This window comes from Esox lucius, chromosome 7 (genome assembly GCF_011004845.1).
Source record: "Esox lucius isolate fEsoLuc1 chromosome 7, fEsoLuc1.pri, whole genome shotgun sequence".
In the NCBI taxonomy this organism is placed as follows: Eukaryota; Metazoa; Chordata; class Actinopteri; order Esociformes; family Esocidae; genus Esox; species Esox lucius.
In genome coordinates, this window is record NC_047575.1 from 14,983,921 (window position 1) to 15,009,262 (window position 25,342).

Consider the following 25,342-nt stretch of genomic DNA (forward strand, 5'->3'; position numbering starts at 1 on the left):
TGTAGGATTGTTCTTCAAACACAGGTGGGTTGTCATTCACGTCTGACACAGATAAATGAATGGTCTTGGAGGAGGATAAGGGTGGAGACCCCTCGTCAGTGGCAGTGATAGTTATGTTATAATCTGATATTATCTCTCGGTCTAGTTCACTAGTTGTTACCAGAGAATAATAGTTTTTGATTGAGGGGTTTAGTTTGAAAGGAACGTTTTGTTGAATGGAGCAGCGGACCTGTCGGTTTCCCTCAGAGTCGTTATCCTGCACGTTAATGATGCCCACCTCTGTACCAGGTAACACGTTCTCAGGGATGGGATTGGTCAAGGATTTGATAAATAGCATTGGTGCATTATCATTGACATCAGTTATTTCAATAACAACTTTACAATTTGAGGCTGATCCTAACCCATCCTTTGCTTGCACACTCATTTCATAATACGTTTCCTCTTCAAAATCTATGGGACCAATTACTTGTATTTCTCCGGTTGTCTCATTAATAGAAAACAGTTTCCCTGCTTTGTTACTTATACGACTAATTTCATAGGTTACATCGCCATTGGGTCCCTCGTCTGCATCAACAGCGGTCACTTTACTTACTAAAGTACCTAAAGGACAATTTTCAGGTAGACTGACCTTGTAGACGTTCTGACTAAACACTGGTTTATTATCGTTAGCATCTAGAACAGTGACGTGTATAACTACAGTACCAGATTTCTGTGGAGTTCCACCATCAACCGCTGTAAGTATCAATGTCACCTCCTGTTGTTGTTCTCGATCTAACTCTTTTTCTAGTACTAACTCACTGTATTTGACCCCATCTAGGTTGGTATGAACACCTAAAACAAAATGGTTGTTTCTTTCCAGTGAATATTTTTGAACTGCATTAAGTCCGATATCCGCATCATGCGCTTCGCTAAGAAGATAGCGTGTTCCCCGACCCGCAGATTCGCTGATTTCCAATTGTATTCGATCATTAGAAAACGTAGGTGAGTTGTCGTTTATATCTTGAATTTGTACGGTTATTCGATGCAGTTCCAAAGGATTCTCTAATACAAGCTCGAATTTTAAGGTACAGGAAACCCTCGGTCCACACAGTTCCTCTCGGTCTATTGTTTTAGCGACAACTAAATCTCCGGTATTCAGATTAATGTCACAGTAACGTTGACGACTGCCATCCATATCTAAACGAGCCTTGCGAGATGAAAATGTTCTAGCATCCAGTTCGAGATCTTTAGCTACATTTCCGATCACTGATCCACGTTTCATCTCCTCCGGAGTTGAATAGGTCATATCTCCACGGCTAGTGTCCACCAGGAAAACAAGGAATATCAGTGGTAATCCCATGCTCCGCATTTTCTCCAACAGCAGACGTACTTCAAAAAGTAACGTGGATATAGTTATTTAACCACAAAATGAAACACGAATCCGTTAAGAGGGAGCTAACCGACATAAACGGTAACTAAGCTTATGATCCAATCAAGACGATGGTGTGGCACACTCACTAGTTTAGCCAAGGTGTCTTCTCCCTTTCACTGCGTAAACTGGGAGAAATGTGCCTGATAGCAAATTTGTAGTGAACAGCGACACTTAGAGTATTTGCTATAAACTACAATAACCTGCGTAAATTCAGCCTTTTATTTTATTTTTTTAAACGAAATGACCCTATGCCACTTAAAGTAAATTGTTTCCAAATAACCTTTTTACTTGAATGCTCAAAATAAGTCGTTTGTAGTTGAGATTATTTATATTTTTCCATTTTAAACATACAGTAGAAACGAAAATATCTACTTCGATGCTTTAGTAATAGTGAAAAACGTGTTTTAAAGACTTGTAAGTGTGTAATTAGCTGGTTGAAGCATTGAGAAACAAACTTCCCAGTGTCGCTGTCCATTGTTGTAGTGCTGAAACATTACTAACATACATTTATTCGAATTGGAAAGTGATGTGAATTTTATTTCAACATCTGGACCTAATCATTTAAGTATTCTACACTGCAATGATCAGTCACTACGTGCACTAGATATCACTCTGAAAAGATTCAGAAGCATACCAGTATATAGATTTACTGAGTGTAAGAAACTGTCTAAAGTATTCTGCAGTTCTTTCTAGCCAGACACATACAAACAAATTGCTTAAAATACCTAAATAAATAGTACAAAGGGATTCAAGGTAATCCATTAATTCTATGTAGCTGCTATAACATTTTTATGTGGCATTACCACTGACATATGTAGCCTTTATGATAACATTGGCAAAGGACGTCATCCCTAAACTCTCTTTGGATTGGTTGCTTAATTCATAAAATATCGAAACTCCATTTAGTTTTATAAAACTGCTAAAAATCTTTTTTTTTGAGTACAACCAATTCAATGCACAGGCTGCCACATATACTAAAAGATATTCTTTGCTAAATTATTTTACAAGACACAAAAATGATATAATTGCATGTCATCAGATTAATTCATTAGAAAACACTAACCCTATAAAAAAATGTGTTGTTATGAAAACAAAATCTACAAACTGTTTGCCGTGCCTGGTGAAACATGTACACTGTAAACCCTAATGTATTGCTTACACAAATGTTTCTACTAAGGGTAACTCAAAGTCAGAGAAATGTTCCCAATTACTCAAAATGTTTACATTATACTGACTTTTACTAAATCTTTACAAGTTTAAAATGAAAATGTTCCCAGCATGCTCTGCCTCAGTTTGAGATCTTGGAATTGTTTTATCCTTTTTTTTGCATGGACATTGAATGATTGATTAATCTTAGCTACATAAACATCAGACACATACATTTGTCTAAAGTAATCCAATCATTTAGTCAAACATATATTTTGTACCCATTACTGAAATTATTGTAACAATTATATAAAAAATATTCCTGTCTAAACTTGTGCTGTATGTCAATAGGAATTTTGCATTCCTTTGCAAGCCAGTGCCTTGAGGAAAGCTTTGTAAAATTCTGGTTAAGTTCCCAGGTTTTCCAGAAATATCAGTGGAAGCAGTTATTTCTTTTTTGGAAACCTGGGGATTTCCTGAATGTTTCTTTAACCAGGGCTTTCTGGGAACTTTTCAAAATACAGCACAGTGTATTTCAAGGACATTTGAAATGAGCCAGGTGGGTTGCAATTCAAAATAAGGATTTATGGCATATGTTAGATATTCACAGTTGACTATTTCATAACAGTCAATAAAGTGAACTTAGAGATAATAAATGTGTTCAATAACCATGTCTCTATCATTAACAAATACAGTCATGGGTGGTAACTCTAGAGTTCACTTAAAAGGGCAATGCATATTGGGAAATCATTGTACAGTGAACTTGAAATACAAATAAATACAAAAATCTTAAATATTAAGTTCCAATAAATTGTAATTTTTAAGTAACTACTTAACAAAATTAAGTTAGTTCTCTAAAATATTTTGATGTAATCAGTTTCCACAAAAGTTTTAAGTATTCTGAATTTGTTAGGTTTTACATGTTTTACCAAATTCAACTTTCAACTCAAATTATCTGTCTAGGCAAACATCTATAGGGCATACTAACTGAGGAGATGTAGCAAAGCTGACATTCTAAATGTATTAGTTTACTTGATATTAGATATTAGATGATTTTATGAGATCAGTTTACTTGATAAACTGATATCACAAATGTTTACATTTCACCATGGCACAAATGCATTACAAAAAATTGAATGTGTTCAAATATCTCTTACACTCTAGGTTAATTTTTGTCATGTTTGAATCCTAGAGGAATGGTTGAATACAGAAAAGATGGTGTCCAAATTGCGGAAATTGTCATGCATGTTCTTGATCTTGTCTACTAGGTCATATCGGCACCTGAGAATATTTTTAATTAGTCCTCAGGATTATTTCTAAAGTAAAATGTCTTTCTGATGAGAAAGCATTTTTTAGTAGCTTAAAGAGGTGAAATTATTGCAATACAATTAGCCTTAAGCTGATGTCAAACATATAGCCTTGCAAGAAAGAGGTGGGATGTAAAATATGAAGTCAACATATGAAACAACAAACAGGTAGGCAAGCGAACAACAGATACACAGCTTCATGAGATGTACCACGGGAGTCATACAGCCTCATACGCTAAGCACAATCCAATAACACAACATTTCATGTTTTCACTATTTCAAAAAAATCTCACCTCAGATTTGCACAACGTGTTGAAAGTGACTATATTTTCTCCAGACAGTAGTTTTTGGCTCCTCATCAAAGTAAGATCATCAGGTGGTATGCTGTCATTGTAAGATCCGACAAACTTAAAGTCACTGGTACGTGAACCGGTTGTCAGGTAAGCGTCATAATTGTAAGAACTACGCAGAGTTCCAGTTCCATCCACATCTGCATAGTTGGGAGGGAAATACGCGCTGGGAATAGCGACTGCTCCATCAAACAACATTCTAGGCTTTGTCCTACGACAGAACTTCACGGCCAGGATGAGAATAATGAATGTCAAGAAAAAGGTGGAGACTGAGACCAGTGCAACTATCAAATAGGAAGTTAGTTTGGAACTCTCCTCATGAGAAATGTCTTTCAGTTCTGGAACTTCAGCCAAGTTGTCTGATATGAGTAAATATACATCACAGGTTGTAGAGAGAGAGGGCTGTCCGTTATCTTTCACTGATATAACAAGGTTCTGCTTCATACTGTCAGATTCAGTAATGTCCCGCTGTGCCCTGATCTCTCCACTGTGGAGACCAATAGTGAAAAGTCCCGGATCAGTGGATTTTACAATCTGATATGAAAGCCACGCGTTCTGTCCAGAGTCAGCATCCACAGCTATCACCTTGGAAACCAGGGACCCCGCCAGAGCAGCTTTGGGGACCATCTCAGTCATCAAGGAGTTTCCTGCTGGAGCAGGATATAATATCTGGGGAGAGTTATCATTCTCATCTGTTATGAAGACACTCACAGTCACGTTACTGCTGAGTGGAGGAGAACCATTGTCTCTGGCTACAACGTGGACTTTGAAGCTCCTAAACTGCTCATAATCAAATGCTCTCACAGCATGGATCACCCCTGTGTCTCCGTTAATGGATAAAAAGGATGACCCCGGAACACTGTTGACCTCACTGGGCAATAGAGAATAGACCACTGTGCCGTTCTGTCTCCAGTCTGGGTCTCTGGCAGTAACTGAACACATAGAGGAGCCTGGCTTGTTATTTTCAGTCACATAGGCGCTGTAGGATTGTTCTTCAAACACAGGTGGGTTGTCATTCACGTCTGACACAGATAAATGAATGGTCTTGGAGGAGGATAAGGGTGGAGACCCCTCGTCAGTGGCAGTGATAGTTATGTTATAATCTGATATTATCTCTCGGTCTAGTTCACTAGTTGTTACCAGAGAATAATAGTTTTTGATTGAGGGGTTTAGTTGGAAAGGAACGTTTTGTTGAATGGAGCAGCGGACATGTCTGTTTCCCTCAGAGTCTTTATCCTGCACGTTAATGATGCCCACCTCTGTACCAGGTAACACGTTCTCGGGGATCGGATTGGTCATAGATTTTAGAAATATCACTGGAGCATTGTCATTGACATCTGTAATCTCGACGATCACTTTGGCAAAGGAGGTCAGTCCTGAGTTGTCTTTGGCTTGGACATTTAATTCATAAATGGATTCCTGTTCGAAATCCATCACCTCAGCTATGGCAATTTCACCAGTTTTTGGATCAAGGGAAAATATGTTTTTTATTTCCTCCGAGATGGGTCCAAATCCATAAGACACCTCTCCATTCAGCCCCTCGTCCGCATCTGTTGCCGTTACAGTAACAACTAATGAACTTAATGGAGAATTCTCCGGCACACTGACCTTATAGACGTTCTGACTAAACACTGGTTTATTATCGTTAGCATCTAGAACAGTGACGTGTATAACTACAGTACCAGATTTCTTTGGAGTCCCACCATCAACCGCAGTAAGCAACAATTTCACTTCCTCTTGCTGTTCTCGGTCTAATTCTTTCTCCAACACTAACTCGCCGTATTTCCCACCACCAGGATTCGTATGAACAGCCAAAATAAAATGGTTATTCCTTTCAAGTGTATAGCTTTGAACAGCGTTCAGTCCTATATCTTCGTCGTGAGCTTGGTCAACGGAAAACCGGGAGCCTTTAACTGCCGATTCTCTAATTTCAAATTTAATTGCGTCTTTTGCGAATTGTGGAGCATTATCATTGATATCTTGTACTTGCAGTATTATATTATGTAATTCTAAAGGATTCTCCAGAACCATTTCGTATTTTAGAGTGCATGAAATCTTCCTACCGCAAAGCTGTTCCCTGTCTATGATTTCTGAAACAACCAAATCCCCGGTATTCAGACTGATTTCACAATACTGCTGGCTTCTGCTACCATACAATTCTAGACGAGCTTTTCGAACTTTCAGGCTTTTTGAATCCAGTCCGAGATCCTTCGCTACATTTCCAATTACAGATCCGCGCTTCATCTCCTCTGGAACAGAATAGGTTACATCTCCATAGCTTGTGCGAAACAGTAAAAGAAACAAAGCCAGGCCGAACCACCAGACAGAGAGCGGCCCTCTCGTATATTCCATGTTATGATAATAAAACGCAGTCTATTCCCCGTAAACTCTGTGGCAAAATGCAGTAATTCTCAACCAATGACACGTTTAAAATCGGTGAAAGCAAAATAGAATCGCGTACACAATATTAAGCAGGCGATGTCGCTACAATAGTACAACGAGGTCTCCTCCCTTCTTATGACACCAAAGGGTGGAGAGAAACACATCAAACATATTGCTGGTATATAGCGACACACTGTGTGATTTAAAAAAACTGCACAAAATCGTTTCATGCTACAACAATCAGGTGTATGAAGATTGCGAAAGCCTCCGTCAACGCAAGCGATGAAATACAGATGTTAATACATTTTAATAGATACTTAACAGAATATCAAAGTTATGTCAATACAGGGTGTTCGAACCGAATGTCTGTAAAATATATTTTGAAAGGGATTCTTGCTGTCTGAGTCCACGTTTTCAATCGAATGATACTGTTAAGAATAATAAAAGAAGATAAAAACATATTCTAATGAAATCACTAAAGAAACCCTTCCTTCAATTGCGTCGTACATTATAATCAACCAACTCACATTATCTCGTCTATAATCTTTCGAGTAACCTGATCCAGAAAAAGACGCTGTCCATGGTGCTTAACTAAGCCTATTTGAGTGGTAGGCTGGAGCGTTACAGTCAAATTGTGCGACGCTGGGTGAGAATGAATCTTTAAAGAATTCATCAGAATGTGACACTAAATCAAATTACTGAGAAACCTTGTAGACGTTGCATTTAAAATCCACAAGCGAATATTTGCCTATAGCTAATACTTAATGTATAGCTCTGCAATAACGGTAAGAACAGGCAGGTACAGGCTAAAAGGTTCCAACTTAAAGTTAAGGAAGTATAGAAACAAGGTGGAAAAAATACCTAAAGTTAGCGAGCAATAATTTACAACAGGAAAACAAGTACATGTCCGTAGCGTTATCACAGACGGATATATACATTCAGATATTACAATAGCAAAGCTAGGAAATCTCACCTCCGATTGCCCCAATGTGCTGAACGTATTTTCTCCCAAAAGTTCGTTTTGATTCCTCGACAGAGTAAGATTAGTAGGATGATTGCTATCATTGTAAGATCCGACAAACTTGAAGTCACTGGTATGTGAACCGGTTGTCAGGTAAGCGTCATAATTGTAAGAACTACGCAGAGTTCCAGTTCCATCCACATCTGCATAGTTGGGAGGGAAATAAGCGCTGGGAATGGCGACTGCTCCATCAAACAACATTCTAGGCTTTGTCCTACGACAGAACTTCACGGCCAGGATGAGAATAATGAAAGTCAGGAAAAAGGTGGAGACGGAGACGAGTGCAATTACCAGATAGGAAGTTAGTTTGGAACTTTGCTCATGAGAAATGTCTTTCAGTTCTGGAACTTCAGCCAAGTTGTCTGATAGGAGTAAATATACATCACAGGTTGTAGAGAGAGGGGGCTGTCCGTTATCTTTCACTGATATGACAAGGTTCTGCTTCATACTGTCAGATTCAGTAATGTCCCGCTGTGCCCTGATCTCTCCACTGTGGAGACCAATAGTGAAAAGTCCCGGATCAGTGGATTTTACAATCTGATATGAAAGCCACGCGTTCTGTCCAGAGTCAGCATCCACAGCTATCACCTTGGAAACCAGGGAACCCGCCAGAGCAGCTTTGGGGACCATCTCAGTCATCAAGGAGTTTCCTGCTGGAGCAGGATATAATATCTGGGGAGAGTTATCATTCTCATCTGTTATGAAGACACTCACAGTCACGTTACTGCTGAGGGGAGGAGAACCATTGTCTCTGGCTACAACGTGGACTTTGAAGCTCCTAAACTGCTCATAATCAAATGCTCTCACAGCATGGATCACCCCTGTGTCTCCGTTTATTGATAAAAAGGATGACACCGGAACACCGTTGACCTCACTGGGCAATAGAGAATAGACCACTGTGCCGTTCTGTCTCCAGTCTTGGTCTCTGGCAGTAACTGAACACATAGAGGAGCCTGGCTTGTTATTTTCAGTCACATAGGCGCTGTAGGATTGTTCTTCAAACACAGGTGGGTTGTCATTCACATCTGACACAGATAAATGAATGGTCTTGGAGGAGGATAAGGGTGGAGACCCCTCGTCAGTGGCAGTGATAGTTATGTTATAATCTGATATTATCTCTCGGTCTAGTTCACTAGTTGTTACCAGAGAATAATAGTTTTTAATTGAGGGATTTAGTTTAAAGGGAACATTTTGTTGAATGGAGCAACGAACCTGTCTATTTCCCTCAGAGTCATCATCCTGTAAGTTAATGAGGCCAACCTCTGTGCCAGGTAACACGTTCTCAGGGATGGGATCGTTAAATGATTTGATCCATATCACCGGAACATTGTCATTTATGTCAGTAACTTCTATGGTCACTTTTGCATTGCCAGCTAAACCAGACCCATCTTTTGCCTGGACACGGACCTCGTATTCTTTATATTCCTCATAATCGATAAGACCCTGCACTTTAATCTCACCAGTCTTTTTGTCGATAGAAAACAGTTTAACTGCTTTATCAGAAATACGACTAAACTCATATGTCACGGCTCCATTTGCTCCTTCGTCTAAATCACTAGCACTAACTGCAACTACAACAGTCCCTTTAGGAGAGTTTTCTGGTAAACTTACTTTATACACGTTCTGACTAAACACTGGTTTATTATCGTTAGCATCTAGAACAGTGACGTGTATAACTACAGTACCAGATCTCTGTGGAGTTCCACCATCAACCGCCGTAAGTAACAATGTCACCTCCTGTTGTTGTTCTCGATCTAACTCCTTTTCTAACACCAACTCTCCGTATTTACCTCCGTCTGGGCTTGTTTGAATGTCCAAAATAAAATAGTCATTCCTCTCCAGTGAATAACTTTGAATAGCATTTGATCCTATGTCGGAGTCATGAGGCTCATCCAAGGGATATCGTGCGCCTTTCACAGCAGACTCACGAATTTCTAGATCAATACGTGCGTTAGGAAAACGTGGTGGGTTATCATTTATGTCTTGTATTTGTACATTAACACGATGTAATTCCAAAGGGTTCTCCAACACAAGCTCATATTTTAAGGTACAGGATGCCCTCGGTCCACAAAGCTCCTCCCGGTCTATTGTTTCAGCCACAATTAAATCTCCGGTATTCAGATTAATGTCGCAGTAACGGTGTCGAATACCTGCCATATCCAAACGAGCTTTACGAACTGAAAGTCTCTTAGCATCCAATCCAATATCCTTGACTAAATGGCCGATCAGAGACCCGCGTTTCATCTCCTCTGGAATAGAATAGCTCACGTCACCATTGCTGATGCTCAGGAGGCAAAGACAAAAAGTCAGATGAAGCAAACGCATAATAACCAAAAAGCCTGTGTACCCCATTATGGCTTTATGAATCCAGGTGCCCAGGTACAACAGTCTAAACGATACTGCAGCAAAAGTTGGCAATATTCGCCTATTCAAATTCAAAGGAAAACGAATGATATCCGACTGCTCTTGGCAAGAGTGTAGCAATAAAGCATTTTCCTCGGATTAATCCAGCAGTGGGTGGTATCAGCATTTCTATTGATGGTGAACAGCGACATCATGAGCTCTAAGAAAAAACAGCAGTATTTTCTTTGTTTGCCATGAAATGGTAAGATATAAAATCTCATATGTATATGCAATAAAAACGAAAATAAAAATAATACAGAAGAAAAACATTACATGTTCATACACTGGTCACGATTTATGACTATGTATGGGTTGTTAAATAATATTTATGAAATAGAATAACGATTTCAAACTTGCATTTCTAATTAAAAAAGGCAAATCATTATTAATCATGTTATTAAAACGCAGACTTTAAGTATCCAGTATTATTCATTAAAGTGATTATTGCCACTGTCCAATGACCCGGTACAGAAATGTAGCTCATGAACTTCAATGAAAATGTAGTTGGGAATGGGACCACTTCCAACCAAATGCCAATACAAATATGATTACAGATTGCCTTAAAAAACCCTGTAAATGTCAACAAGATGTAAAAGACCGAAAAGGACAAGAAATTGAACAAACAAGGAACAGCTATTTTCTTAATCTCAATACATTAACCGCTAACGACGAGTTTATGTTGCAGTCTTACCTCTTTAGACTCTCCTGAAGTGTTGAGAGTGAGGATGCTTCCTTCTAATAACGGGTCTGGGTTCTTCTTCAAAGTAAGATCAGAAGGGATCGTACCATCATTGTAAGATCTGACAAACTTAAAATTGCTGGTACGTGAACCAGTTGTCAGGTAAGCGTCATAATACGCGCTGGGAATGGCGACTGCTCCATCAAACAACATTCTAGACTTTCTACTACTACAGAACTTCACGGCCAGGATGAGAATAATGAAAATCAGGAAAAAGGTGGAAACAGAAATCAGTGCAATGATCAAATAGGAAGTTAGTTTGGAACTATCTTCATGAGAAATGTCTTTCAGTTCTGGAACTTCAGCCAAGTTGTCTGATATGAGTAAATATAAATGACAGGTTGTAGAGAGAGAGGGCTGTGCGTTATCTTTCAATGATATCACAAGGTTCATTCATAGTGAAAAGTCCCGGATCAGTTGATTTTACAATCTGTTATGAAAGCCATGTGTTCTGTCCGGAATCAGCATCCACAGCAATCACCTTGGAAACCAGGGACCCCACCAGAGTGGCTTTGGGGACCATCTCAGTCATCAAGGAGTTTCCTGCTGGAGCAGGATATAATATCTGGGGAGAGTTATCATTCTCATCTGTTATGAAGACACTCACAGTCACGTTACTGCTGAGTCGAGGAGAACCATTGTCTCTGGCTACAACATGAACTTTGAAGCTCCTAAACTGCTCATAATCAAATGCTCTCACAGCATGGATCACCCCTGTGTCTCCGTTAATGGATAAAAAGGATGACACCGGAACACCGTTGACCTCACTGGGCAATAGAGAATAGACCACTGTGCCGTTCTGTCTCCAGTCTGGGTCTCTGGCAGTAACTGAACACATAGAGGAGCCTGGCTTGTTATTTTCAGTCACATAGGCGCTGTAGGATTGTTCTTCAAACACAGGTGGGTTGTCATTCACGTCTGACACAGATAAATGAATGGTCTTGGAGGAGGATAAGGGTGGAGACCCCTCGTCAGTGGCAGTGATAGTTATGTTATAATCTGATATTATCTCTCGGTCTAGTTCACTAGTTGTTACCAGAGAATAATAGTTTTTGATTGAGGGGTTTAGTTTAAAAGGAACATTTTGTTGAATGGAGCAGCGGACCTGTCTGTTTCCCTCAGAGTCTTTATCCTGTACGTTAATGATGCCCACCTCTGTGCTAGGTAACACGTTCTCAGGGATGGGATTGGTCAAGGATTTGATAAATATAATTGGTGCATTATCATTCATATCAGTGATTTCAACAATAACTTTACAATTTGAGGCTGATCCTAACCCATCCTTTGCTTGCACACTCATTTCATAAAACGTTTCCTTTTCAAAATCTATGGGACCAATTACTTGTATTTCTGCCGTTGTGTCATTGACAGGAAACAATTTCCCAGCTTTGTTAATTATACGACTAATTTTATAGGTTACATCACCATTGGGTCCCTCATCTGCATCAACAGCAGTCACTGTACATACTATAGTTCCTAAAGGGATATTTTCAGTTAGACTGACCTTGTAGACGTTCTGACTAAACACTGGAATATTATCATTAGCATCTAGAACAGTGACGTGTATAACTACAGTACCAGATCTCTGTGGAGTTCCACCATCAACCGCTGTAAGTAACAATGTCACCTCCTGTTGTCGTTCTCGATCCAACTCTTTCTCTAATAATAACTCAATGTATTTGCCTCCATCTGGGTTGGTATGAACACCTACAACAAAATGGTTGTTTCTTTCGAGTGCATATTTTTGAACTGCATTATGTCCGATTTCCGCATCATGTGCTTCGCTAAGAAGAAAGCGTGTTCCTCGATACACTGATTCGCTGATTTCCAGTTGTATTCGATCATTAGATGAGATGAGGTTCATTAGATGAGGTCCTGGTCCACACCTGCGGATTACCTGATTTGGGGGGCCCATTGCTGTCCCTGTCATTGTCCACCTGATCATACTTCTGACCTAGTCTAAAATCAAATAGACTCTGGATTTAGCCCAGAGATATGTATTTATTATTCCAAATGGACTCTTAATAGCTCATCCGGCACAGCCAGAAGAGGACTGGTCACCCCTCTGAGCCTGGGTCCTCTCTAGGTTTCTTCCTAAAATTCGACCTTCTTAGGGAGTTTTTCCTAGCCACTGAAATTCAACACTACTGTTGTTTGCTCCTTGGGGTTTAAGGCCGGGTGTCTCTCTAAAGCACTTTGTGATAACTGCTGTTGTAAAAAGGGCTTTATAAAAAAATGTGATAATTAGAAAATGAAGGTGAGTTGTCGTTTATATCTTGATTTTGCACGGTTATTCGATGCAGTTCCAACGGATTCTCTAACACGAGCTCAAATTTTAAGATACAAGAGACCCTCGGTCCACACAGTTCCTCTCGGCCTATTGTTTTAGCGACAATTATATATCCGGTATTCAGATTAATGTCACAGTAACGTTGACTACTACCATCCATATCTAAACGAGCATTGCAAAATGAAAATGTTCTAGCATCCAGTCCGAGATCTTTGGCAATATTCCCAATCACAGATCCACGTTTCATCTCCTCTGGAGTTGATTTGTTCATATCTCCATGACTAGTGTCCACCACGAAAATAAGGAATTTCAGACTACACAGGAATACAGACAATGGTAATCCCATGCATTCCATTTTCTCCAACAGCAGAAGTACTCCAAAATGTAACGTGGATATAGTTATTTAACCACAAAATGAAACACGAATCCGTTAAGAGGGAGATAACTGACACAAATGGTAATTACGATAGCGTCCAATCAATACGATGGTGTGGCACACTCACTAGTCTAGCCAAAGTGTCTTCTCCCTTTCTCTGCCTAAACACCCGGTTCGAATGTTATCATTGGATTGAATGGGCTTTATCAGTGGTTATCAACCTCATAGATATGGGTCAGAAGGGGCCTGCTACGCCTACTGGTAGGCTCAGAAGGATGTTATCATCCATTCGCATGGTTAATCACGAATAAATACACGAGAAGTTAAATAGATCCAATCCCAGACGAATTCAGGTCGCTGCTACAAGTAAGACCATTAAAATGGGTTAAGGTTAGGGAAAGTCTACAGGTAAGACCATTAAAATGGGTTACGGTTAGGGTAAGTCTACAGGTAAGACCATTAAAATGGGTTAAGGTTAGGGTTAGGGTAAGTCTACAGGTAAGACCATTAAAATGGGTTACGGTTAGGGTTAGGGTAAGTCTACAGGTAAGACCATTAAAATGGGTTACGGTTAGGGTTAGGGTAAGTCTACAGGTAAGACCATTAAAATGGGTTAAGGTTAGGGTTAGGGTAAGTCTACAGGTAAGACCATTGAAATGGGTTAAGGTTAGGGTTAGGGTAAGTCTACAGGTAAGACCATTAAAATGAGAGCCTTTAAACTGTGATGATTTCGTCAATACTAAATTATCTAAATACTAAATTAACCATGCAAATAGATGATAACAGCCTTCTGAGCCTACCAGTAGGCTAGCAGGCCCCTTCTGACCCATATCTATGAGGCTGATAACCACTGATAACGCCCATTCAATCCAATGATAATATTCGAACCGCCTGGCCTAAACTGAGAGATGTGCCTGATAGTAAATTTGTAATGAACAGCGACACTTATAGTATTTGCTATAAACTACAATAACCTGCTTAAATGCAGTCTTTGATAAAAAAAAATAAAGAAAGAAAGAAATTACCACATGCCACTTAAAGTAAACTGTTTCCATATAACGTATTTACTTGAATGCACAAAATAAGTAGTTAATGGTGGAGATTATTATTATTATTCCATTTTAAATATACAGTACAAAACAAAAATGTATCTACTTCGATGCTTAAGTAATAGTGGAAAACGTGTTTTAAAGAATTGTAAGTGTGGAATGTCCTTGAAGCTTTGTTACAGTACATGGAGAAACAAGCTTCCCAGTGTCGCTGTCCAGTGTTGTGGTGCTGAAACATTACTAACGTAAATTAATCAGAATTGGAAAGTGATGTAAATTTTATTTCAATACCTGGACCTTATCATTTAAGTATTCTACACTGCAATGATCAGTCACTGACTACATGCACTACATTTCACTCTGAAAAGATTCAGAAGCATACCAGTATATAGATTTACTGAATAGAAGGATATTTCTGAAGTGTATTTTGCAGTTCTTTCTAGCCAGACAAATACAAACAAATAACTTAAAAGACCTAAATAAATAGTACAAAGGGATTCCAGATAATCCAATTAATTGTATGTAGCTGCTATGACATTTTAATGTGACATAGTCATTGACATCTGTATCGTTTATGAAAACATTAGCATAGGACGTTATCCCTAAACTCTCTTTCGCTTGGTTGCTTTATTAATAAAATATCGAAAATCCATTCAGTTTTTTAAAACTGCTAAAAATATTTTCTTGAGTACACCCAATTCAATGAACAGGCTGCCAAATATACCAAAATATATTCTTTGCTAAATGATTTTACAAGTCACAAATATTATAATTGCATGTCATCAGATACATTTATTAGAAAACACTAACCCTATAAAGCGATTTTTTTGTTATGACAAAAAAATCTACAAACTGTTTGCTGTCCCTGGTGAAACGTATGTTTTACCAAATTCAACTTCCAACTCCAATTATTTGTCTAGGCCAACATCTATAAGGCATAATAACCAAGGAGATGAAGCAAAACTAACATTCTAAATCTATTAGATTAATTGGTATTAGATATATGATCAGTTTATGAGATCAGTATACCAAATATTTCCAGATTTCACCATGGCACAAATGCATTACAAAGAATTAAATGTGTTCAAATATCTCTTACACTCTAGGGTACTTTTTGTCATGTTTGAATCCTTGAAGAACGGTTGAGTACAGAAAAAGATGATGTCCAAATTGCTGGAATTGATCTGCATGTTCTTGTTCTTGTCTACTAGGTCGGTACATGAGAATATTTAAAATGAATCCTCGGTTTATTTGTATAGTAAAATGTCTTTCTGATAAGAAGCCATTTAATAGTAGCTAAAAGAGTTGAAATAATTGCAATACAATTAGCCTTAAACTAATATTAAACGTATAGCCTTGCAAGAAAGAGGTGGGGTATAAAATATGAACTGACAAACAGGTAAACAAGCAACCAACAGACACATAGCTTCATAAGGAATGTGCCACTTCAGTCCTACAGCCTCATACACTAAGCAAAGTCCAATAAATAAACATTTCATGTTTTCAAAATGCCAAAGAAATCTCACCTCAGATTTCCCCAACGTGTTGAAAGTGATTATATTTTCTCCAGACAGTACATTTTGGCTCCTCTTCAAAGTAAAATCATCAGGCAGTGTGCCTTCATTGAAAGATCCGACAAACTTAAAGTCACTGGTACGTGAACCGGTTGTCAGGTAAGCGTCATAATTGTAAGAATTACGTAGAGTTCCAGTTCCATCTACATCTGCATAGTTGGGAGGGAAATAAGTGCTGGGAATGGCAACTGCTCCATCAAACAACATTCTAGGCTTTGTCCTATGACAGAACTTCACGGCCAGGATGAGAATAATGAAAGTCAGGAAAAAGGTGGAGACTGAGACCAGTGCAATGATCAAATAAGAGGTTAGTTTGGAACTCTCCTCATGAGAAATGTCTTTCAGTTCTGGAATTTCAGCCAAGTTGTCTGATATGAGTAAATATACATCACAGGTTGTAGAGAGAGAGGGCTGTCCGTTATCTTTCACTGATATAACAAGGTTCTGCTTCATACTGTCAGATTCAGTAATGTCCCGCTGTGCCCTGATCTCTCCACTGTGGAGACCAACAGTGAAAAGTCCCGGATCAGTCGATTTTACAATCTGATATGAAAGCCACGCGTTCTGTCCAGAGTCAGCATCCACAGCTATCACCTTGGAAACCAGGGACCCTGCCAGAGCAGCTTTGGGGACCATCTCAGTCATCAAGGAGTTTCCTGCTGGAGCAGGATATAATATCTGGGGAGAGTTATCATTCTCATCTGTTATGAAGACACTCACAGTCACGTTACTGCTGAGGGGAGGAGAACCATTGTCTCTGGCTACAACGTGGACTTTGAAGCTCCTAAACTGCTCATAATCAAATGCTCTCACAGCATGGATCACCCCTGTGTCTCCATTAATGGATAAAAAGGAGGACACCGGAACACCTTTGACCTCACTGGGCAATAGAGAATAGACCACTGTGCCGTTCTGTCTCCAGTCTGGGTCTCTGGCAGTAACTGAACACATAGAGGAGCCTGGCTTGTTATTTTCAGTCACATATGCGCTGTAGGATTGTTCTTCAAACACAGGTGGGTTGTCATTCACGTCTGACACAGATAAATGAATGGTCTTGGAGGAGGATAAGGGTGGAGACCCCTCGTCAGTGGCAGTGATAGTTATGTTATAATCTGATATTATCTCTCGGTCTAGTTCACTAGTTGTTACCAGAGAATAATAGTTTTTGATTGAGGGATTTAGTTTAAAGGGAACATTTTGTTGAATGGAGCAGCGGACCTGTGCATTTCCCTCAGAGTCTTTATCCTGGACATTAAGTATGCCCACCTCTGTACCAGGTAACACATTCTCAGGGATCGGATTGGTCATAGATTTTAGAAATATCACTGGAGTATTGTCATTGACATCTGTAATCTCGACGATCACTTTGGCAAAGGACGTCAGTCCTGAGTTGTCTTTGGCTTGGACATTTAATTCATAAGTGGATTCCTGTTCGAAATCCATCACCCGAGCTTTGGTAATTTCACCAGTATTTGGATCAAGGGAAAATATGTTTTTTAATTCTTCCGAGATGGGTCCAAATCCATAAGTCACCTCTCCATTCAGCCCCTCGTCCGCATCTGTTGCCGTTACAGTAACAACTAATGAGCTTAATGGAGAATTCTCCGGCACACTGACCTTATAGACGTTCTGACTAAACACTGGTTTATTATCGTTAGCATCTAGAACAGTGACGTGTATAACTACAGTACCAGATCTCTGTGGAGTCCCACCATCGACCGCAGTAAGCAACAATTTCACTTCCTCTTGCTGTTCTCGATCTAATTCTTTCTCCAACACTAACTCGCCGTACTTCCCACCACCAGGATTCGTATGAACAGCCAAACTAAAATGGTTATTCCTTTCAAGTGTGTAGCTTTGAACAGCGTTCAGTCCTATATCTGCGTCGTGAGCTTGGTCAAAGGAAAACCGGGAGCCTTTATTTGCCGATTCTCCAATTTCAAATTTGATTGCGTCTTTTGCGAATTGTGGAGCATTATCATTGATATCTTGTACTTTCAGTATTATATTATGTAATTCTAAAGGATTCTCCAGAATCATTTCGTATTTTAGAGTGCATGAAATCTTCCTACCGCAAAGCTGTTCCCTGTCTATGATTTCTGAAACAACCAAATCTCCGGTATTCAGACTGATTTCACAATACTGCTGGCTGCTGCTACCATACAATTCTAGACGAGCTTTTCGAACTTTCAGGCTTTTTGCATCCAGTCCGAGATCCTTCGCTACATTTCCAATTGCAGATCCGCGCTTCATCTCCTCTGGAACAGAATAGGTTACATCTCCATAGCTTGTGCGAAACAGTAAAAGAAACAAAGCCAGGCCGAACCACCAGACAGAGAGCGGCGCTCTCGTATATTCCATGTTATGATAATAAAACGCAGTCTATTCCCCGTAAACTCTGTGGCAAAATGCAGTAATTCTCAACCAATGACACGTTTAAAATCGGTGAAAGCAAAATAGAATCGCGTACACAATATTAAGCAGGCGATAGTACAATAGTACAACGAGGTCTCCTCCCTTCTTATGACACCAAAGGGTGGAGAGAAACACATCAAACATATTGCTGGTATATAGCGACACACTGTGTGATTTAAATAAACTGCACAAAATCGTTTCATGCTACAACAATCAGGTGTATGAAGATTGCGAAAGCCTCCGTCAACGCAAGCGATGAAATACAGATGTAAATACATTTTAATAGATACTTAACAGAATATCAAAGTTATGTCAATACAGGGTGTTCGAACTGAATGTCTGTAAAATATATTTTTAAAGGGATTCTTGCTGTCTGAGTCCACGTTTTCAATCGAATGATACTGTTAAGAATAATAAACGAAGATAAAAAAAATATTTTAACGTAATAACTAAAGACAACCTTCCTTCAAATGCGTCGTACATTATAATTAACCAACTCACACTATCTCGTCTACAATCTTTGGAGTAACTTGATACAGGAAAGTACACTGTCCATGGTGCTTAACTAAGCCTACTTGAGTGGTAGGCTGGGGCGTTTCAGTCAAATTGGGCGAAGGTGGGTGAGAATAAATCTTTATACTATTAAACAATGTGACACTAGATCAAATTACTGAAAAACCTTGTAGACGTAGCATATATAGTCAACAAGCGAATATTTGCCTATAGCTAATGCTATATAGCGTTGCAATAACGGAATGAACAGGCAGGTACAGGCTAAAAGGTTCCAACTAAAAGTTAAGGAAGTATAGAAACAAGGTGGAAAAAAAGCCTAAAGTTAGCGAGCAATAATTTACAACAGGAAAACAAGTAGCCTACATATCCGTAGCGTAATCACAGACGGATATATTTATTTAGTTACTACAATAACAAAGCTAGGAAATCTCACCTCCGATTGCTCCAACGTGTTGAACGTGTTTTCTCCTAAGAGGTTGTTTTGATTCCTCGTCAGAGTAAGATTATTAGGATGATTGCTATCATTGTAAGATCCGACAAACTTGAAGTCACTGGTATGTGAACCGGTTGTCAGGTAAGCGTCATAATTGTAAGAACTACGCAGAGTTCCAGTTCCATCCACATCTGCATAGTTGGGAGGGAAATACGCGCTGGGAATGGCGACTGCTCCATCAAACAACATTCTAGGCTTTGTCCTACGACAGAACTTCACGGCCAGGATGAGAATAATGAAAGTCAGGAAAAAGGTGGAGACAGAGACCAGTGCAATGATCAAATAAGAAGTTAGTTTGGAACTCTCCTCATGAGAAATGTCTTTCAGTTCTGGAACTTCAGCCAAGTTGTCTGATATGAGTAAATACACATCACAGGTTGTAGAGAGAGAGGGCTGTCCGTTATCTTTCACTGATATAACAAGGTTCTGCTTCATACTGTCAGATTCAGTAATGTCCCGCTGTGCCCTGATCTCTCCACTGTGGAGACCAATAGTGAAAAGTCCCGGATCAGTGGATTTTACAATCTGATATGAAAGCCACGCGTTCTGTCCAGAGTCAGCATCCACAGCTATCACCTTGGAAACCAGGGACCCTGCCAGAGCAGCTTTGGGGACCATCTCAGTCATCAAGGAGTTTCCTGCTGGAGCAGGATATAATATCTGGGGAGAGTTATCATTCTCATCTGTTATGAAGACACTCACAGTCACGTTACTGCTGAGTGGAGGAGAACCATTGTCTCTGGCTACAACGTGGACTTTGAAGCTCCTAAACTGCTCATAATCAAATGCTCTCACAGCATGGATCACCCCTGTGTCTCCGTTAATGGATAAAAAGGTGGACACCGGAACACCGTTAACCCCACTGGGCAATAGAGAATAGACCACCGTTCCGTTCTGTCTCCAGTCTGGGTCTCTGGCAGTAACTGAACACATAGAGGAGCCTGGCTTGTTATTTTCAGTCACATAGGCGCTGTAGGATTGTTCTTCAAACACAGGTGGGTTGTCATTCACGTCTGACACAGATAAATGAATGGTCTTGGAGGAGGATAAGGGTGGAGACCCCTCGTCAGTGGCAGTGATAGTTATGTTATAATCTGATATTATCTCTCGGTCTAGTTCACTAGTTGTTACCAGAGAATAATAGTTTTTAATTGAGGGATTTAGTTTAAAGGGAACATTTTGTTGAATGGAGCAACGAACCTGTCTATTTCCCTCAGAGTCATCATCCTGTACGTTAATGATGCCAACCTCTGTGCCAGGTAACACGTTCTCAGGGATGGGATCGTTAAATGATTTGATCAATATCAACGGAACATTATCATTTATGTCAGTAACTTCTATTATGACTTTTGCATTGCCAGCTAAACCAGACCCATCTTTTGCCTGGACACGGACCTCGTATTCTTTATATTCCTCATAATCGATAAGACCCTGCACTTTAATCTCACCAGTCTTTTTGTCGATAGAAAACAGTTTAACTGCTTTATCAGAGATACGACTGAACTCATATGTCACGGCTCCATTTGCTCCTTCGTCTAAATCACTAGAACTAACTGCAACTACAACAGTCCCTTTAGGAGAGTTTTCTGGTAAACTTACTTTATACACGTTCTGACTAAACACTGGTTTATTATCGTTAGCATCTAGAACAGTGACGTGTATAACTACAGTACCAGATCTCTGTGGAGTTCCACCATCAACCGCCGTAAGTAACAATGTCACCTCCTGTTGTTGTTCTCGATCTAACTCCTTTTCTAACACCAACTCTCCGTATTTACCTCCGTCTGGGCTTGTTTGAATGTCCAAAATAAAATAGTCATTCCTCTGCAGTGAATAACTTTGAACAGCATTTAATCCTATGTCCGAGTCATGAGGCTCATCCAAGGGATATCTTGCGCCTTTATCAGCAGATTCACTAATTTCTAGATCAATACGTGCATTAGGAAAACGTGGTGGGTTGTCATTTATGTCTTGTATTTGTACATTAACACGATGTAATTCCAAAGGGTTCTCCAACACAAGCTCATATTTTAAGGTACAGGATGCCCTCGGTCCACAAAGCTCCTCCCGGTCTATTGTTTCAGCCACAATTAAATCTCCGGTATTCAGATTAATGTCACAGTAACGGTGTCGAATGCCTGCCATATCCAAACGAGCTTTACGAACTGAAAGTCTCTTAGCATCCAATCCAATATCCTTGATTAAATGGCCGATCAGAGACCCGCGTTTCATCTCCTCTGGAATAGAATAGCTCACGTCACCATTGCTGATGCTCACGAGGCAAAGACAAAAAGTCAGATGAAGCAAACGCATAATAACCGAAAAGCCTGTGTACCCCATTATGGCTTTCTGAATCCAGGTGCCCAGGTACAGCAGTCTAAACGATACTGCAGCAAAATTTGGCAATATTCGTCAATTAAAATTCAAAGGAAAACGAATGATATCCGACTGCTCTTGGCAAGAGTGTAGCAATAAAGCATTTTCCTCTGATTATTCCAGCAGTGGGTGGTTTCAGCAATTCTATTGATGGTGAACAGCGACATCATGAGCTCTAAGAGAATACAGCAGTATTTTTTTTGTTTGCCATGAAATGGTAAGATATAAAATCTCATATGTATATGCAATAAAACAAAAATAAAAATAATATAGAAAAAAAACATTACATGTCCATACACTGGTCACGATTTATGACTATGTATGGGTTGTTAAATAATATTTATGAAATAGAATAACGATTTTAAACTTGCATTTCTAATGAAAATAAGCAAATCATTATTAATCATGTTATTAAAACGCAGACTTTAAGTATCCAGTATTATTCATTAAAGTGATTATTGCCACTGTCCAATGACCCGGTACAGAAATGTAGCTTATGAACTTCAATGTAAATGTAGTTGGGAATGGGACCACTTCCAACCAAATGCAACACAAATATGATTACAGATTGCCTTAAAAAACCCTGTAAATGTCAACAAGATGTAAAAGACCGAAAATGACAAGAAATTGAACAAACAAGGAACAGCTATTTTCTTAATCTCAATACATTAACCGCTAACGACGAGTTTATGTTGCAGTCTTACCTCTTTAGACTCTCCTGAAGTGTTGAGAGTGAGGATGCTTCCTTCTAATAACTGGTCTGGGTTCCTCTTCAAAGAATGATCAGAAGGCATCGTACCATCATTGTAAGATCTGACAAACTTAAAGTCGCTGGTACGTGAACCGGTTGTCAGGTAAGCGTCATAATTGTAAGAACTACGCAGAGTTCCAGTTCCATCCACATCTGCATAGTTGGGAGGGAAATACGCGCTGGGAATGGCGACTGCCCCATCAAACAACATTCTAGGCTTTGTCATATGACAGAACTTCACGGCCAGGATGAGAATAATGAAAGTCAGGAAAAAGGTGGAGACAGAAACCAGTGCAATGATCAAATAGGAAGTTAGTTTGGAACTATCTTCATGAGAAATGTCTTTCAGTTCTGGAACTTCAGCCAAGTTGTCTGATATGAGTAAATATACATCACAGGTTGTAGAGAGAGAGGGCTGTCCGTTATCTTTCACTGATATAACAAGGTTCTGCTTCATACTGTCAGATTCAGTAATGTCCCGCTGTGCCCTGATCTCTCCACTGTGGAGACCAATAGTGAAAAGTCCCAGATCAGTCGATTTTACAATCTGATATGAAAGCCACGCGTTCTGTCCAGAGTCAGCATCCACAGCTATCACCTTGGAAACCAGGGACCCTGCCAGAGCAGCTTTGGGGACCATCTCAGTCATCAAGGAGTTTCCTGCTGGAGCAGGATATAATATCTGGGGAGAGTTATCATTCTCATCTGTTATGAAGACACTCACAGTCACATTACTGCTGAGTGGAGGAGAACCATTGTCTCTGGCTACAACGTGGACTTTGAAGCTCCTAAACTGCTCATAATCAAATGCTCTCACAGCATGGATAACCCCTGTGTCTCCGTTAATGGATAAAAAGGATGACACCGGAACACCGTTGACCTCACTGGGCAATAGAGAATAGACCACTGTGCCGTTCTGTCTCCAGTCTGGGTCTCTGGCAGTAACTGAACACATAGAGGAGCCTGGCTTGTTATTTTCAGTCACATAGGCGCTGTAGGATTGTTCTTCAAACACAGGTGGGTTGTCATTCACGTCTGACACAGATAAATGAATGGTCTTGGAGGAGGATAAGGGTGGAGACCCCTCGTCAGTGGCAGTGATAGTTATGTTATAATCTGATATTATCTCTCGGTCTAGTTCACTAGTTGTTACCAGAGAATAATAGTTTTTGATTGAGGGATGTAATTTAAAGGGAACATTTTGTTGAATGGAGCAACAAACCTGTCTATTCCTCTCAGAGTCATCATCCTGTATGTTAATGATGCCCACCTCTGTGCCAGGTAACACGTTCTCGGGGATGGGATTGGACAGAGATTTGATAAATAGCATTGGTGCATTATCATTCACATCAGTGATTTCAATAATAACTTTACAATTTGAAGCTAACCCTAACCCATCTTTTGCTTGCACACTCATTTCATAATACGATTCTTCTTCAAAATCTATGGGGCCAATTACTTTTATTTCTCCGGTTGTCTCATTAATAGAAAACAGTTTCCCTGCTTTGTTTCCAATACGACTGATTTCATAGGTTACATCGCCATTGGGTCCCTCGTCTGCATCAACAGCGGTCACTTTACTTACTATTGTACCTAACGGACAATTTTCAGGTAGACTGACCTTATATACGTTCTGACTAAACACTGGTCTATTATCGTTAGCATCTAGAACAGTGACGTGTATAACTACTGTACCAGATCTCTGTGGAGTTCCACCATCAACCGCTGTAAGTAACAATGTCACGTCCTGTTTTCGTTCTCGATCTAACTCTTTTTCTAATACCAACTCACTGTATTTGCCTCCATCTGGGTTCGTATGAACACCTAAAACAAAATGGTCGTTTGTTTCGAGTGAATATTTTTGAACTGCATTCAGTCCGATATCCGCATCATGGGCTTCACTAAGAAGATAGCGTGTTCCTCGATCCGCTGATTCCCTGATTTCCAGTTGTATGAGGTCATTAGAAAATGTAGGTGAGTTGTCGTTTATATCTTGAATTTGCACGGTTATTCGATGCAGTTCCAAAGGATTTTCTAACACGTGCTCGAATTTTAAGGTACAGGAAACCCTCGGTCCACACAGTTCCTCACGGTCTATTATTTTAGCAACAATTATATCTCCGGTATTCAGATTAATGTCACAGTAACGTTGACGACTACCATCCATATCTAAACGAGCCTTGCGAGATGAAAATGTTCCAGCATCCAGTCCGAGATCTTTAGCTACATTTCCGATAACAGATCCACGTTTCATCTCCTCCGGTATCGAATATCTAATTTCTTCCTGGCTAGTGCCCACAACGAAAATAAGGAATATCAAAAAGAGCATCGACACATACAATGGTAATCCCCTGCACTCCATTTTCTCAAATGGCACATGCACTCCAATAAGTAAAGTGGAAATAGTTGTTTAACACCGAAATTAAACACGAATCCCATAAAAGAGTAATACCGACGTAAATACTTACTAAGCCTATGTCAAATCAGGACGATTGTGTGTCCTACTCACCAGACTAGCCTAAGTTTCTCTGCATGAACAGGGCGGATAAATGTGCCTGGCAGCAAATTTACAGTGAACAGCGACACTTAGAGTATTTGATATAAACTGTGCTAAATTCAAGTTTTTTTTATTTTGCAACGAAATGACCCATTCCACTTAAAGTAAACTGTTTCCATTTAATGTCTTTACTTGAATGCACAAAATAAGTACTTAATAGTTGAGATTGTTTTTATTTTTCCGTTTAAA

The 25,342-nt window shown here is 39.6% G+C and overlaps 2 protein-coding genes across 2 annotated transcripts in view; both read right to left on the reverse strand.

Moving 5' to 3' along the window:
* LOC117594746 (protocadherin beta-15-like) overlaps positions 1–21,859 on the reverse strand; it is a 35,077-nt gene extending 13,218 nt beyond the window's left edge. The window contains exon 1 of the mRNA XM_034293449.1: positions 19,601–21,859. Coding sequence (XP_034149340.1) covers positions 19,601–21,809 — 2,209 coding nt within the window. The 5' untranslated portion in view covers positions 21,810–21,859. The remainder of the gene's footprint in view (positions 1–19,600) is intronic.
* Positions 21,860–22,513: 654 nt separating this feature from the next.
* LOC114839493 (protocadherin beta-15-like) lies at positions 22,514–25,087 on the reverse strand. The gene has a single exon (XM_029121000.2). It carries the CDS (start codon positions 24,956–24,958, stop codon positions 22,514–22,516), a length of 2,445 nt encoding a protein of 814 aa, XP_028976833.2. The 5' UTR covers positions 24,959–25,087.
* Between the last annotated feature and the right edge of the window lie 255 nt (positions 25,088–25,342).